The sequence below is a fragment of the Pipistrellus hanaki genome (assembly GCF_964339955.1).
Source record: "Pipistrellus hanaki genome assembly, chromosome: 3".
Taxonomy (NCBI): Eukaryota; Metazoa; Chordata; class Mammalia; order Chiroptera; family Vespertilionidae; genus Pipistrellus; species Pipistrellus hanaki.
In genome coordinates, this window is record NC_140505.1 from 169,949,069 (window position 1) to 169,967,337 (window position 18,269).

Here is an 18,269-nt window from a genome sequence, read left to right on the forward strand (position 1 = left end):
TTTGATCACAGCATTGCATTAGCATTCTATACACCTTGCTAACTTTACCAAGCTCCCATTTCAACTCCTCTATTATAATTTAATGTCATCTTTCTCTTTTCCTCTGTTTGTTTGTTCATGTCTTATAAAGACCACAGCATCCAGAAACCTACTGAGAATGACAAGACATCTAAATTTTCTTTTGCCCACTTCCCCTTTTCAGGAGTTGCTTTTCCTTCCAATACTCTCAGGCACATATGTCAAACACAAGGCCCGCGGGCCAAATCCAGCCCGCCAGGCCTTGCAATGTGGCCCGCACCGCGCTGTCATCACTGCACTCCGCTGTCAGTTTATGACATTGTCAGTTTATGACTGTTCAGTAAACCATTCGGCCCGCGATTTAGGCTGGATTTTAGATTTTGGCCCCTTCTCTGATTGAGTTCGACACCCCTACGAGTCTAATGTTTAAAACATTAAATCAAGATTTTTTGTGCCTTACTCAGTAATTTTTCACAAATGTGTTGCTTATTTTTCTTTATTCAGGACCCATGCCTCACTTATGTTAACTTTCTCACATCTACAGTTGGAGAAAGGTTCGATGAATTCTGCTTCTGGTGAAATCCCATTTCTTGGAGAATGCTCCTTTACTTTAACACTAGAAGACTGGTGTATGGATTCGTGCACTGGTGGGATCCCTCTGCCTAGCCAGCACCCTCTAGCAATCCAAGACCCCTAAGGAATGTTGGATTGCTGGTTTCAGCCTGATCCCCGCAGTCTAGGCCAAGGGACCCCACCAGTACACGAATCCATGCACTGGGCCTCTAGTTTGCATAAAAGATATTTGGTTTGGTTGACTTCTATGCATGCGTATAACATAACCAATGGACACAGACACTAAGGATGTTGAGGGCATGTGCCGGGGAGTGGAGGAGTCAGGGGGAAGGTCAATAGGGGAAAAATGAGACATGTATTCTACTATTTGTAATACTTTAAACAATGAAAAATAAATTTAAAAAGATCTTTGCTTTATCTTTTTCTGTCCTTCCCCCTCTCCACTTCGCTCTGAGATTTATAAGTCTGCTCCATATTTCCATGCCTAAGTGTTGAGAGTCTGCCTCCTGGTGGTCACGGCGTCTGATATCTACCAGTTGAACGGTTGAAAGTCAAATGTTCGAATGGTTGGACATTTAGCATACTAGCCTTTTATATATATATAGATAGGTAAATTTAAGTAGAATGCCATCCTACATATCCTATCTAGTTTTTAATACATTCAACTTATAGAATACTTTAAAAAGTATAACTCATTCCCATATCCATAGGGTTGTGGCCATGTCCCAATTCATTTTCCATTCTGCTCAGTTGGTCTAAGCATCAAAGTTCTAAAGATAACTATTCATGACAGCAACTAACATAATTTCAGCTAATGTTCAGGTCTGAGCAGTGAATCTTGACAGGTCTTCATATAAGTAATTTCCTTTAGCCCGAACGCACATTTATAAAAATCCTCTCCTGATTCCTAGTTTATTGTAATGATGAGCCAGAAAAAGTAACAGAAACATTATTAAAGAAAATGGAGAAGGCCGATTATGTCACCCTTACACCAATTACTGTATTTTCTGGTGTATAAGATGACCCCCTAATTTTACAGTTGAAACATAGGTTTAGGCCTATATTCGCTGTATAAGACTATCCCCCACTTCCGAGGAAACACCAGTTCTTTTTTTAATAGACCGCCTCTCTGACTCTGGCCAATCTGAGCAGGCTTTTTTTTTTTTTTCATTTCAAAAGCCATCTTATATGTCGGAAAATACGGTAAGATATTTGATCTTCGACAGAGTGCTCAAAACTCTTACTTTATTCTAATGGTCTCTTAATAACTTGTAGGAATGGAAGTGTACTTAAAAGCACTAGATAAATCTGAGCACTCTTAATATCTTTAGACTTATGATGTATTATGTATAGATACATGTTTTTCTAGTTCTTTCCAGACATAATCAGGAAAATTATTGTTAATTAAATGCAAAAATATAAAATCTGGAGTAGTAATTATTGAAGGAAAGGAAAAGACACCCAGTCTCTGGCTGGTGGTAAAACAGTATGAAGACAATGTCTTGCTTCTGTCTCAAAATATTGTTGCAAAGCAGGACCCCACATCTTAAAGCCCTCATTAATTCAGAGAGATCATCAAGATAGTAAGTGAAGCATAAAGAGATCATATGGAACAAATTACTGGAAAGGGTTTATGTCAAAGGTTGTCTGTCACAAAGCATGAACAAAGCAGAAGTCCAATTACTAGAACTGAAAGGAAAACAATCAGAGAATGGTGAAATCAAAGCCAACTGTTAGTCAATAAGCAGCCCACAATAAGCTATTTGTACACAACCATTAGGTACTACATAATGCCAACACCCACCTTTATATGTTCAGTGCAAAGGGATAGACAAACTCTAAACTGGATGTGCCAGAATATTAAGGGGAAATAATCTGAGAAAAGGGACAGTATTAGTTGATAAAGTCCAAAAGTTAATAATAATCAAAAGAGAAACCAAGATGGCGGCATAGGGACTGATGGGAATCCAAAGCTCCTCTGCACCTATACCAAAGAGGTGCTTGTGCCTGAAACCAATCTTGCAGGACTCACCAAAGTTTGTCTTTACTACCTCGAGACTCCGCCCCATCCAAGCAGACTACAGAAGCCCTCCTAGCTGAGACACTGTTGATCCTCACAGCCAATTGGCTTGGAGGTCAACGCTTTCCAGTGATAACAACAAAAAGCAAGGCTTAACCACAAGACTGCACACACAGCTGATGAAGGGCTACACCAAGACTTTCCATCTCAGGTAACTGGGACATCTGTGCTACTGAGCTCTACCAGAACACCTAGCACAGAAAACTATTCCAACAAATCATTGAAGAAGCTAAAATGCAGAGAAGAGGCAGGACACAAAGGAAGGAGATGGAGGATAGTAAAAGAATGGACATAGAGTTCAAAACTACAGTTATAAGGTTTTTCAAGAATTTCCTAAAAAAGGCAGATAAAATAAATGAGACCTACGAGGATATGAAAAGGGATCAACTAGAAATAAAGAAAACATTGTCTGAAATAAAAAAAATGTTTCACAGAGTCCTAAAAACAGTCTGGAAGATCACAGGAATCAAGACAAAGATTTGGAACACAAAGAGCAAGAGAACACTCCTCCACAGAAGCAAGAAGACAAGAGAATCCAGAAAGTTGAAGACAGTGTAAGAAACCTTTGGGACAATTTTAAGCTAAGCAACATCAGATTTACGGGAGTCCCAGAAGAAAAGAGAGCAAGATACTGAAAGCCAAATATTGGAAGAAACAGTGACAGAAAACTTCCTTCACGTGGTGAAAGAAATAGACTTACAAGTCTAGGAGGTGCACAGAACCCCAAACAAAAGGAATACAAAGAGGACCACACCAAGACACATCATAATTTAAATTCCAAGAGCAGCCAAAACCGGTTTGGCTCAGTGGTAGAGCATTGGTCTTCGGACTGAATTGTCCCAGGTTCGATAACGGTCAAGGGCATGTACGTTGGTTGTGGGCACATCCCCGGCAGGGGGTGTGCAAGAGGCAGCTGGTCGATGTTTCTCTCTCATCAACATTTCTGACTCTCTCTATATATATCTCTCTCTATCTCTCCCTTCCTCTCTGTAAAAAAACAATAAAATATATTTTAAAATAAATAAATAAATAAATAATAAATTCCAAGAGCAAAAGACAAGGAAAGAATATTCAAAGCAGTAAGAGAAAAGCAGCTTGTTACCTATAAAGGAGCACTCATAGGATTGTCAGCTGATTTCTCAACAGAAACCATGCAGGCCAGATGGAAATGGCAAGAAATATTCAAGGCTATGAATAGCAAGAACCTACAGAAAAATAATCTACCCAGCAAAGCTATCACTCAGACTCGAAGGCCAGATAAAGAGCTTCATAAATAAAAAAAAAGCTAAAGAAGTTCATCACCACCAAACCAGAATGATATGAATTGCTGAAGGGGTTCTTTAAGAAGAGGAAGAAAACAAAGATAAAAATTATGAACAACAGATACATAACAATCAACAAGTGAATCTAAAAACCAAGGGAATTAAATAATCTGATAAACAATATTAACTGGTGAATATAATAGAATCAGAGTTATGGAAAGGGAGCGAACTGACGATTCTCGGGTAAAAGGGTTTCAGGGGTTCTGGAAGAGACTGAACATAAACTGTGCACCTATGGATGAGGACAATATGGGGTGGCGAAAGGGCAGAAGGTGGGGTGGGAACCTGGTGGAGGGGATCAATGGAGGGGGAAAAAATGAGGAACATTTGTAATAATATAAACAATAAAGATTTATTTTAAAAAATGATAATAATAATCAGAAGACATTGCACTATGAGGCTTTAAAGAAAAAAGTAGTAGATACAAAGGCTGATCAAATTTCCAGAAAGGCTGAAAAATAATAGTTAAAGAATTTGAAACCAAGAGAGTTCTGGCACTCTATCACAAAGGATGATTAGGTCTTCCTGGCCATTGTCCATGAACTGCAACAGAAGACTAAACAATTAATGCGATTTCAGTTTAATCCACTACCATTATTACCATATATCTCTACCTCCATTTAAATAAATTCTGACAAAGATTATATTCTCTTAATGAAAATACACTCTTCTTATTCATATAAATATTGTAAAATAGATATCACACAATAATCAAAACAAGTTTGTTAATGTTATTAATGTCCAGTGATAGATTTCACAAAATAACAAAATCTTTATTCACAGTTCATTATTTTCCCTCTAATATAATTAAAAATAAGAGTATTGTACTCATAAAATTAAATGAGAGTATTGTACTCATATTAATCTCCTAATTTTATAAATTTCTCCTCATTTCTATAATCCTACTAGAGGCTCAGAACACAAAATCATGTGAGTAGGGTCCCTCGAGCCTAGTCTCCTGTGATCAGGGCCATCTTCTGCCCGTTCACCAGTCCCCAGGACAAACTCCACCTCCACTGCTGGGCTGCCAGGCTGTTGGGATCACCAGCTCATGCCTGGCTGCTCGGGGGCTCAGGCCTGTGGGAAACCAGGCACCAGCAACTTCACCTCCATGCAGGTGCTCCAGGCTGGCCACTGATGAAATGTGCAGCCCGCTCAGGGACACTCTCTCGGGTACTGCTGCTGCTGCTGCCACCACCACTGCCTCTGCCACTGCTGCCACTGCCGCTGCTGCTGGGGCTTGAGGCACTGACAGAAGCTGTGGGGTGCACCCACAACCTACCTGCCCTGGTATGAGCGGCCCTCAATGAGAAGCGTGGGAAGCGTGTTCCACTAGCGGCCGGCCCAGCACATGTGAATGGAAGAGAAGTCGTCAGGGCCTGCTTTCCCTCAGGCCTGTGACCCCAAGCAGCTGGGGATGAGTTGGTGATCCCAATGGTCTGACAGCCAGCCCAGTCCTCCCACCACCCATCGCTGAACTGGGGACAGGGATCAAATGGTCAGCAGTTCAGCCCACTTGCCAGTCCCCAGTACCGCCCCACTCAACTCACAAGGGTAGGGGGACGGGAGATACTTAATGCACCTCATGGTGACTGGTTCTTTGGTCATCACAGACACTGGCTTTTCATATAGAGAGATTAGAGGCCTGATGCATGAATTCGTGCATGGGAGGGGGTTGCTCCTCCTGGCCAGTGATCAGGGAAAATCTAGGCAGGTTCACCCAGTCCAAATCAGCTGGACACCAGCAGCAAGCTAAACTACTTGTATGAGCATCTGCCCCCTGGTGGTCAGTGCGCATCATCGCAACTGGTCAAGCAGTCGACAATTCAGTTGATCGCTGGGTTGGATGCTAAGCATATAAGCCTTTTATATATAGGTATAATAAAAGCCAAATATGCTAAGTATCAGGTCATCTGGTCATTCAACCAATCAAGTATAATATGCTAATGATATGTTAAGGCAAATTAACTGCTCCCTATCACATGCACTAACCACCAGAGGGCAGACACTTCAACCTCTAGGTTTGCTTGCTGCTGGGGTCTGGCTGATTGGGACTGTGAGACCAGCCAGACATACCCTGGAACTCTCCCACAGTCTCTCCCTTGCTGGTGCATCTCACATGCTCCCTCCCTCCCCAGCCCCAATTGTGCACCAGTGAGTTCCCTTAGTCTTGCTGCCACTCTCTCATAATCCCGGATCTCTCAGGGGATTCCAAAGAGCCAGTTTTGGCCCAACTACAGAACAACCTGTCGCTATCACATGCACTGACCACCAGAGGGCAGATACTCAACTAATGAGATGCCCCCTGGTGGCAGTGTGCTCCGACAGGGAGAGCACTGTTCAGCCACAAGCCAGGCTCACCACTGGTGAGCACAGCAGCAGTGGTGGGAGCCTCTCCCGCCTCTGTGGCAGTGCTAAAGATGTCTGACTGACGGCTTAGGTCTGCTCTCTGTGAGGGAAATGCCTAAGCCATCATTTGGACATCCCCTGAGTGCTCCTGGACTGGGAGATGGCTCAGGCTGGTATGAGGGACTCCTGCCCCTCCCCCCAATGAGTGTACCAATTTCATGCAACAGGCCTCTCGTTGTACTATAGATACAAAAGAGAATGTCAGTATTTTAGAAAACACAAAAAGGAAATATTTGCCTGTTTTAAGGGACAAAATAAACCTCATGTCTAGGAGAAAATAAACCTCATGTCTTTGAAATTAAAAATGGCACAAGAATAACTGAATGCTATATAGACAGATTCCCAGGAACAAACTGGAATTACAATTAAAATACAAAAAAAAAAAAAAAAAAAAAAGTCTCAAGAGAACTGGTGGCCCAGAAAGAAACTCTGAAACTCAAAGACTCATTCATATGCCTTTCAGCATAACGATTATTGCTTGTCTCATTTTTTATTCTTAGAAGTATATTTCCAGTAGGACATGATCTCATTCATCTCAGGGGAATGGTGAACAACATAGACTGATGAACAAGAACAGACCCAGAGATAAGGAGCCATGGGTCAGACTGTTGGACCTCAAAGGGAGGGTGGGGATAAAAGGGAGAGATCAACCAAAGGACTTATGTGCATGCATATGAGCCTAACCAGTGGCCCAGGACAATAGAGGGGTGGGAGTATGAGTGGGCAAGATTGGAATGGGGGTGGAGGACAAATATGTGATACCTTAATCAATAAAGAAATTAAAAGCGCGCACACACACACACACACACACACACACACACACACACACAGAAAACCACCCATCCCGAATAATCAACTGACAACTAGCTGGAGATAATCCTGATAACCAAGGATGGACAGTGGAGACCACTTAGAGACTGGTAGGAAAGGCAGAAACATTAAAGGACTGGCTGGGCTCCCACAGACAGCAGTGAAGTTCCCCTGAGATATCTCAGCTCTGGGAGAGGGAGGTGCCACAGAGAACATTAGGGTCTAAACCCCAAGCTGGGTCCCCTCCCCAGCAGAGAGCATAAGAACTGAGAAATCTGGCTGTGAAAACTTTATGTCTTCAGTTGAACTCTCAGATAATTGAGAAACAAAAATGTGTGCTTGAAAACATATACATATACATTAACTCTCTAATATTTTGAGATTAGGCACAAAGCTATTCCTTTTAATTGGTTTCACTGACTGTAGTTCTACCTCCTTCTCCTTGAATAATATTATATCTATAAAGAATTCTTTAAGATTACCAGTTTTAGATTCTTTCAAATAGAATCAGAGGTAAAGACATTTTTCAAGCAATCTATATATAGTCTCTGTCTAGATTTTTAGGATTTTTCTTCCTCATCTTTTTTTAAATTCTTATTCACATTTCAATCCAAAAACTTCTTTTTATTGACTCACTTTTTCAAGTTGCTCTAAGTTTATAGAAATAATTCTTCATTTAATTCATATTTTATCCACGAGTGGAAATATTTTACTAAGCAGAGGATAATTTTTATAGGATGCAGGGCCTAAAATATCTCAACCAATGATGCCTTCTCTAGATAAATAGTTTTGAAAGGAGGTCCAAAAAATATAACTAATGACAGCAATTTCAAAATTAAATTAAGATGTTTCAAAAAGTTCCATGCTGCATGGCCTTTCCCATCACCCCCAACCAAGTGTTAATACCAATAAACAGCATCAGTTGTCCAATGTAATAGATTGTTATGAACTATATTAATTAGCATATCTAGCACTAACTGATTAAGATAAAGTCATAACAGACTCATTAGTCTACTCAAAAAAAAAGTGTCAAGTAGTTTTCTAAATGCTTGGAGTAAATCAAAGAACAAGCTACCTCCTCATTATGATGCATATAGGGAGGCAGATGCAGTGAGTAGTGAAAAGGAGAGACTGACATCCATTAAAACAAGCCAAATAAATAAGTAAATTATATTGTGTGTTAGAAAGTGAAAATTCTGTAGGCAAAAGAGAAAATTAACACAAGAGTGGAGATATAAAGATGACAAATACTTTTTAAAAAATAGTTATGGGAAAGATTCATTGAGAAGCTGAGTTGAGATTGGAAGAGGATGATAGAATTAATGTTCTATCTAGACAAAGGGAACAGTTAATAGTGGTCCCAAGAAAGGACTATGTGTGGTGTGCCTGAGAAACAGCAAGCTAGCCACTGCAGGTGGAGATTAATCAGCAGGAAAAGAATTAAAGTAGATTCAGAAATGTAAGGAGCGTGGTGGTGGGTTCTGGTCAGTTCCCTATTGCCCTTCATTAGTAATTCCTCTTTTACTAGTACTCTGAGTGACATAGGAATCCTGGGGGAGGAGGGGTGTGGCACAACTGAGTAGAGACAGATAATTTTAAAGAATTGTCTCAATCCTCATCCAGACCCCCTGTTCCGTCATTCAGCTCACTTACCACAATTATTGCTATGTCACTTATTCATATTTCACAGGGGTTAAGGTCACTTCATTGAAACTCTTTTCACCAAATTCATTATAACAATAAAAAAGCAGCTATTCTCAGTCTTTATCTAATTTGATATGTCAACATCTGTTTTGATTTCTATTATTTTTTGTGTGACTTTAAGGCCCCTCTTTGTTTCTTTAGAAAACTTTTCCCCTCTGTCCAACCATTCCATGTTAGGGTTTCTTAGATGGTCATCACTACCCATGTTCCTGTAGTAAGTGATTTCTCTGATTTCTATATCTTCCATTGCCATCTTCATACTCCCAAACTTGTATCCCCAGTCCAGATTTCTTCCCCGTTGATTACTGTGGGGTTCTTTTTACATATTGCTTTCTTGTATATGTCTCAAAGAGCCTTCAAAACATCACATGCCCACTGCTTTTTATTTCACTTCTGCTCTTCCTCCACTCTTCTTTGCCACAGTCAATGGTAACCTTATCAGTTGTTCAACCCATAGTCTTGAATTCTCTCACCACCTCATCATCAAAGTCTATCTTTTAGACTACCAAAGTAGTAATACTTTGTTCATACCCACTTGTTTTCTTTTCCTCTATTCTTGGAGTTCCAGTAAACATAAGTGAATAAATGATATCTCTTGGAATATGACACGTTGTCACTACCTTATTTATTCATTTAACTAGTCAATCATTTATTATTGGTAATAATTAAAAACTTGTGAACCCACCATTGTATTTCATCATTTCTATATTACATAGGGCACTTTATTCACTTGTGTTTATATCTATTATTTCTTCTAAAGTGTATGCATGAAGAAATTACTTGTAGAAGCTTTGAATAATTCCTAATGTATTCCAAGAAACTAACAGAGTACTTGACTTGAGTAGACATTTCAATATATTTGTTTATTATATGCAAAAACTACAAAATGCCAAGTAGAAACCATATTGTATTGAATTCATTTGGGTGAAAGGAAAAGCAAATTGTGAACATAAACTCCTCTCTCACAGGGTTTCTTAAAGAGAAAAAGTTGGAGCCGCAAGTCTGCTGGAGAACATTTGGAAACTCAAATATCAAATGCTGCGGATGTCAAGTAATAACATGAAATCTAAGCTAAAAGGGATAAAATCAGGGTCCAGACTTAGAACAAAGTTTACATCACAGGAGCTATGAAGCAAAAGAAAATTGAGAACAAGAAGAAAGAAGCATTGCACCATCCATACATGTATTCCATAACTGCTGTGAACAAAGAATGTGATTATGCTTGACTAGCCAGAGCCAATGAAAGGTTAAGCCAGTGGTGCTCAGCCTTTCTAATACCACGACCCTATAATACAGTTCCTTGTGTTGTGGTGACTCCCAACCATAAAATTATTTTTGTTGCTACTTCATAACTGTAATTTTGCTACTGTTATGAATCATAATGTAAATATCTGTGTTTTCCAATTGTCTTAGGCAACTCTGCTAGCGGTTCTCAACCTGTGGGTTGCAACTCTGATCTTTTATATTTATTTCTACATAATTTTTTGAACTTATAGAAAATATTTATCTCCGCTGTTTTAATGTCCTTATCTGCAAATTCTAACAACTTTATTGGTTCTGGTTTGGTTTCAATTTAGTTTATCTCCTCATTATGGATTGTCTTTTCCTGATTTCTTTCCATACCAGGTAATATCTAAATTCCAGACATTCTGAATGGAACCTTTTTGGTGTTTTTTTTTAAAATATATATTTTATTGATTTTTTTACAGAGAGGAAGAGAGAGGGATAGAGAGCTAGAAACATCGATGAGAGAGAATTATCAAAGAGCTGCCTCCTGCATGCACCCCCACTGGGGATGTACCCGCAACTAAGGTACATATCCTTGATGGGAATCAAACCTGGGACTTTTCAGTCCACAGGTCAACGCTCTACCCACTGAGCCAAACCCGTTTCGGCTGGTTTTTAATTTTTAAAATTTCTTTCTTAAGCTTTAGACTAGGATACTGTTGTAAAAATTTGATATTTTGGGTCTTGTCTTTAAGATTTATTAAATGGGGTCAAAACAGCATTTAATCTAGGGCTAATTATTCCCCACCCCTATGGCAAGACTATTTTGTGTCCTCTACAGAATGCCCCATGATTTGTGACTTTCCCATGTTGGATAAAGAAAACAGTTACTTTTCCTAGTCTTGCCAGGACTAGCCCTGCTTGAGTGCTGGGCATAGTTAACTCTAATATTTTCATCATATTTTCCCCAAGCTCAGTATTCAACTGAATACTAAGAGACCATCACCAAGGTCCAGTGTGCCCCTTTCCATCTTGGCTCCTCCCTCCTCCTTCCTGCCTCTTCCCTCATGACACTCATTCCTGGGGCCTCTATTACCATGTTCATCTCCTAAATTCCTAGTTTTTTTCCCCCACTCAGGGTTTCTTTTGATTACCATCTGGACTCCCTATTTCATGTCCTTTCAAGGCAGTTAACTAAAGCAGTCATGAGATTCACCTAGTTTGTTTCTCATCTTTCATAGATCACTATTCTTTGTTGCCCAATATGCAGTGTCTTGAAATCATTATTTCCAGACTTTTGTAATAGCGTCTACTTTCATTTTAGTTACTCTTGCCATTATGGTTTCCCATCTCACTTTTAAGTCCTTCATCTATTTTGAGTTTATTTTGTGTATGGTGTAATGTGGTGGTCTAGTTTTTTTTGTTTTTCTTTTTTTGCATCTATCTGTCCAATTTTCCCAACACTATACTATTTCATAGCAGCAGAAGTTACCATGGCTAAGATTTGGGAACAGCCTAAGAGCCCATTAGCAAATGAGTAGATTGAAAAAACTGTGGTAGTTCTACTCAATGGAATACATTGCTACAGTAAAAAAAAAAAAAAAAAAAATGAATTCTAATAATTAGCAACAGCATGGATGGACCTGGAGAGCATTACGCTAGGCAAAATAAGCCTGTCAGAGAAAGATAAATATCACATGATCTCACTCATTTGTGGAATATAATGAACAATATAAACTGATTAACAAAAACAGAGACAGAGAAACATCAATCAAACCGTCAAACTTCAGAGGGAAGGAAGGGGAGGGTGGGGCTGAGGAGAATATATCAACCAAAGGACTTGTATGCATGCATATTAGCCTAAACAATGGACACAGACACCATTGGGGTGAGGGCATGAGTGTGTGTGTGGAGTGGGGGTGGAGGGAACAATAGAGGGATAAGGACACATATGTAACATTTTAATCAATAAAGAAAAAGAGGAGTCCACAATGAGACCGGGGACTCATGGGTGTTCACAGCTTTTCTCCCATGTTGCAACACACTTGGAAGAAGGCAGCCTGGTTCTCTTTTTCTCCCTTGAGACTTTGTCTCTCTTCTCCTCTCCAAAGGTGCCAACCTCAAGCCTCCAATGTCAGGGGCACTGACCTCTTTTCTCTTATATTGTCAAGTAAGAAAATGACAACAGCCAATACAACAAAAGCCACCTGGTGGGAATGAATCAAAATTATACTTATTCTTTTTATCAAAAGGCAGAAAAATACAATATTGCTTTTGATGTGGTGCAGAATTTTAGTAATTAGTTAATGTGCACTATAAGATAAAAAAAAGATTGAAAATTACTAATCTAAAACAAAGTGCGGAAATTTGAAATATTTGATTCAACAACATAAGGTAATATTTTCCCTTCAATTTTTGTAGATGTTTAGTGAAGCTTTCTCAATTTCCTTTCGTTGTTTTATGCCCTGTATTAAAGCAAATATGAGTATAAAAACACTTTTTATCTTTTTTTGGTTATTTTTTTTGGGGGGGAGGGGTTATGCCCATTATATTTTATTTTTTTACTTTTTAAAATGTATCTTTATTGATGAAAATATAACAGATGTACCCTTCCCTCCTCCCCTGCCCCCTTTAACTTCTTCTTTCCTGTTAACAGCTTTTAATGGTTGGCTCCACCCCTCACGCCTTTAATGATTTCCCTTTTTGAACTGACTCCGCCTTCTTATGCAGCCCTCTGTGTTTTTGTGGAAGCGAGATGAATTTTAGAATTCATATTGGTCTTCCTCTTTAGGAGTACGTTTCTAGGGAATAATACAAGAAGATTTAGAACTCATAAGGCTGGAATGGACAAACTCAGAATGGTGTCACCTGAAAGCTCTGCATCTCCTGGTAAAGCTTCTTATTTATTCGACTTGTTTCTTTCTTTCCTGGAATATAACATTATTCTAATATTCAATTGGTCTGATTTAATAGTGATTGGTATAAGGAATTGGAAAAAGGGCACAAGCTCATAAGGCACCACTTGTTTCCCAAGAATCCTAAATTTTTAAAAAATATATATATTTTATTGATTTTTTTACAGAGAGGAAGAGGGAGGGATAGAAAGTTATAAACAACAATGAGAGAGAAACATCCATCAGCTGCCTCCTGCACGCACCCTATTGGGGATGTGCCCACAATCAAGGTACATGCCCTTGACCAGAAATGAACCTGGGGCCCTTCGGTCCGCAGGCCAATGCTCCATCCACTGAGCCAAACCAGTTAGGGCAGATCCTAAATTTAAGACATGCAATAGGATTCCATTTGCCATAAGTTTTGAAAAATTGCTGAGGAGAAATTAAGTAAACTGCATCAAGTTTGAAGATGTGTTAAACTCACTTTGAATTTTGACTTTATAAGTTTTTTAATTGAAGCCTAACGGGTCACATGAAAGCGCAAATCCTGCTTGCAAAGTGCAGTGACGTACCATTAAGTGCTCCAGTGTGGTTAGGACAACATTTTTACGTTTAAATTAGTTTAGATTAATGTAGAAAGAAGAAATCAAAGTGCTGGCAGCTTTAAAGAGCATTTTATGCTACATCTGGAGATAAGACCCAGGATTTTGGTTTTTCCAATAAAAACATCATTACTTGATTCCATCCATGAATTGTTCGGTTACTGTTTAGCAGCCACAGTGCCGGATACCAGTGACAATATGGTGAACCTGATAGAAATAGTCTATGTCCTCATGGAACTTACCGTCTAACAATGTGGGTCAGGTAGGCTTGGAGAGGGAAACATTAGTTGAATTGTGCTCTGTGCCTTCAGGGAGCATTGCCCACTTCTAAATTTCATTAATGCCTCTCCCGTTTTCCAGGTTTTAAGGCTGCTCTTGCTATATGTTTCCACCCCGAATTTTCGCCTAGGTTGCCTATAGACATGAACATTTTCAAAGCAATTTCACTGAGACTATAGGACCCTGGGTATGATTTTTTTTCTGCCTGTCTTGCCATTTAGAATGAATGGTTTTCTGTCTCTGTGTGACCTTCTTTGTTAATCTCAAAGCTCTGAAGCCATCGGCCTTGTCCAAAGTCTCTCTGAGGGAAGACTATACTTGTGCCCTCTTTCTTTTTTTCTCAGACTTTCGAAGATGTTTTATCCACTTGACTCCCTTCATTATTGCTGTGGTTTCAGTTCTTAGTTCCTGTTTGATCACTGGTTCTCTTGGTGAGTACTTTGTCAAATCTACTTGCCCCCTTAGCCACGTCTGACCAAAAAAAACACACAAAAAACCCCCAAAAACAAACAAACAAAGAAACAAACAAAAACACCACAAAACAAAAAAACACACACTTAAACAGCAAAAAATTCTCTTGAAGACCTCACGGTTTCAAAGGACCAGCTATTAAGTGCACAAAATAAGAACCTAACAAAAAAAACCCACAAAATTATAACACAGTTCCGCCCATTTAAGAACATAAAATCAACTCTCACAGAGGAAAACAATACATTTTACTTAAAGACTTGAAATAATGTCTAGCTAAAAAATATGGAACAATACAGAAGAGACACCTCCTGTTTATTGGAATAAACACTTAAATTCAAATGCTAAAACTTATTTAAAATTGTATTGGTGGAGGCAAAATGTATACACCACGGGTTACTGTGTTAGCTAAAATAATCATGAGGAGGTAGCTGCAACACTTGGAAGGAGTGTAAGGAAGAGGGGGTTGATTTTATAATAGAAGATAATACAAAAATATCTCCCTTTCAACTTCCACTTAAATAAATACATTTCTGTCAGATTTCAACTAATATTTTTAAATGTACAGTATTTTACATAGATATGAAACAAGTGTAAAATTTCTTACAACTGGTCTTTTCATCCTCACCATCAGCCTTCTTTCTCTTGATCTTGGGATGTTGGAGAAACTTGTGTAGCTCATCACTTTAAAATTTTGCACTATCTTACTGGAACAGTATACTCTCCATGAAGATTATATTGGGTCGGCAACTAAGTAATTGCGGATTTTTTAAAGAAAATCAAAGACAATTTTTTCATGGAACTAAATAACTTTATTCTGTAATGTATTGCCCATTTTGATCAATGACCTTTTGCCATCTTTCAGGCAGCATCATAATCCCACGTTCAAAAAACTTCTGGTTTTTATTAGCAAAAAACTGAATCAGGTACGATTTGACATCATCATCATTATTGAAATTTTTACCATTCAAGGAGTTTTGTAAAGATCGAAACAAAAAGTAATCAGATGGTGCAAGGTCAGCACTATATGGTGGATGTGGCAAAACATCCCAACCAAGCTCCATTAATTTTTGCCGAGTGACCAAAGATGTGTGTGGCCTTGCATTGTCATGATGGAATACAACACCTTTTCGATTTGTCAATTCGGGCCGCTTTTCTTCAACTGCATTGTTTAATTTCGTTAGTTGTTCAATGTAGACATCAGAATTGATCGTTCGGTTGGGTGGTAAGAGTTCAAAGTAGATAATTCCTTTGTAATCCCACCAAACTGATAACAAAACCTTCTTTTGATGAATATCAGCTTTTGATGTTGTTTGAGTTGGTTCACCTGGCCTGCTCCACGATCTTTTCCGCTTGATATTGTTGAAAACAACCCATTTTTCATCGCCAGTTATCAGTCGTTTTAAAAATGGATCATTTTCATTACGTTTCTTTAGCAAATTGCAGCTGCTAATGCGTTGCGTTAACTGTGATTCTTTCAGTTCTTGAGGAACCCATGTATCGAGTTTTTGAACATAGCTAAGTTGTTTTAAGTGATTTTCAATGCATGTATGTGATACATGAAGCTTCTCTGCAATCTCACGTGTTGTACTGTGACAGTCTGAATTGATTATTGCTTTGATTAGGGCGTCATCAACTTCAACTGGACGACCAGAGCGTTTTTCATCTTTGAGTGAAAAAACACCAGAACGAAATTTGGCAAACCAATTTTGACACTGCCGTTCTTTTAAGGCTTCGTCACCATAAACAGCACATAACTTTTTATGAGCTTGCGATGCGTTTTCCCTTTGCGGAAATAAAAAAGCAAAATATGACGAAAATGTTCCTTTTGATTTTCCATTTTTCAACGAACGCCAAACGAAAACTACAAAACAGATCAAAAAACTTTTTTTACTGATTAACAGCTGAATAGCCAACTATCAAATAACAAAATGTGTTTTACATTTGTACTACGTCTGCAAACTAAAAATTCAACTGAAGCCATATATGTGTGAAACCCGCAATTACTTAGCTGCCGACCCAATATAAATTGACATTATAAAGAATATCAGCCATAAAAGAAAGATATTACATCATATTGTGTTAGTTAGCTTTACTTATTTATGCCATTGTTCAATTTGAAGCCTGTGGTACCAATATTTGTATTTGAATTCCTGTAAAATTGCATTTTCCTATTGTACCATGGATAGATAGGTCCAGGAATGTTCCTCAGACCTGGATTTGGAAAATAAATAGGTAATCTACAGCATAATACTTTTGACTTGCTCTTTGGATCTTGACCAATTGCTGCCTTTATCCATTGTTGCAGGAGGAGCAGATAAGGAGCTGAGACTGGCTGGGGGTCAAAACAATTGCTCTGGGAGAGTGGAGGTGAAAGTCCAAGAGGAGTGGGGAACCGTGTGTAATAATGGCTGGGACATGAATGAGGTCTCTGTGATTTGTAATCAGTTAGGATGTCCAACTGACATCAAAACCACTGTGTGGACTAATTCCAGTGGGGGCTCTGGACGCATTTGGATGGATCATGTTTCTTGTCGAGGGAATGAATCAGCTATCTGGAACTGCAAACATGATGGATGGGGAAAACATAGTAACTGCATTCACAAACAGGATGCTGGAGTAACCTGCTCAGGTAAGACCTGCATAAGGCAAACTCTGGACATGAAATGCTTTGTGGGACGCTGAAATAGGTAGATGGTTTAAAAACAAAAAGAAGCTCATTTTTGCAAGCAATCAAATTCACACATAAAATTACCAAATCATTGCTAAAATAAACAGAAAAACACATGACAATGCCCATAGTAAAAAATAAATCAAAAGAGATTCTGAATACTTCTATTAATGAGGAAGTGACTGGCTTCAAGTTTATATTCATATTCCTACTATAACCTCCTATTTCTACATTTAAAAAAAAAATTATATCTGCCAAAACCGGTTTGGTTCAGTGGATAGAGCATGAGCCCACGGATTGAAGGGTCCCAGGTTGGATTCTGGTCAAGGGCATGTACCTTGGTTGTGGGCACATCCCCAATAGTGGGTGTGCAAGAGGCAGCTGATCAATGGTTCCCTCTCATCGATGTTTCTAACTCTATCCCTCTCTCCTCCTATCTGTAAAAAATTAATAATATATATATATATATATATATATATATATATATATATATATATATTGTGAAATGATAGACATAAACTTCTTTAAAAAAAATCATATCTTACATAATTCCTTGTCCCCTTTTTCAGTGGCATGATACTTTAATACATTGACCCAGAAATTATTACCTTTTTGTCCACTAACTGGCAATCAACTTACTGAATCAATCAATAAATATTCTTAGAGTTAATCCTTCTTTGTAGAGGAAGAATTTATCACAAAGTATAACTGTTTCCCCCCAGTAAACACTATATAGTGTTATTCATTTTATTTATGTGATGGTCTTCATTTATAAAACATGTAAGAAGTTTCTTCTCAGTTGATCTTACAATAACTCAGAAAACTACATGTCAGACCTTCCTGCTGACAAGTCCTAAGGTCAAGTTTATGACCCAGTGTCACATCCGTGTGCTTCTCATCCCTCCTTGCTCACTTTATGCAGCCCTCACAGCTCCCAGCATTTTTCTTAGAGACCATCTCCTCCATAGGACTGATTTTAGAAAGAAAAAATTTCCCTTCACCCAGACAATGTGGGGTAATGGGAGCAACACAGGCAGGCTAGTATCTAGAAAAAAGCTGGACTAAATTCCAACTCAGCCCCTCATTAATACCACAATTTTGAGCAAGTTATTAAACCTCTCTGAAATTTGGTTCCTGGGGACTCAATGGTAGAATACTTAAAAAAAATTATTGATACAGTATGGTTTGTAATAGGTGATAAAAACCAAAAGT

General features: G+C 38.7%; 1 protein-coding gene across 1 annotated transcript in view; it reads left to right on the plus strand.

Annotated features, from left to right (window-relative positions):
• The window catches only part of LOC311619772 (uncharacterized protein), a 101,987-nt gene that overhangs the window by 23,200 nt on the left and 60,518 nt on the right, over positions 1–18,269 (plus strand). Inside the window, 3 exon segments of the mRNA XM_084878294.1 lie at positions 12,910–13,032; positions 14,263–14,349; positions 16,695–17,018. Coding sequence (XP_084734420.1) covers positions 12,910–13,032; positions 14,263–14,349; positions 16,695–17,018 — 534 coding nt within the window.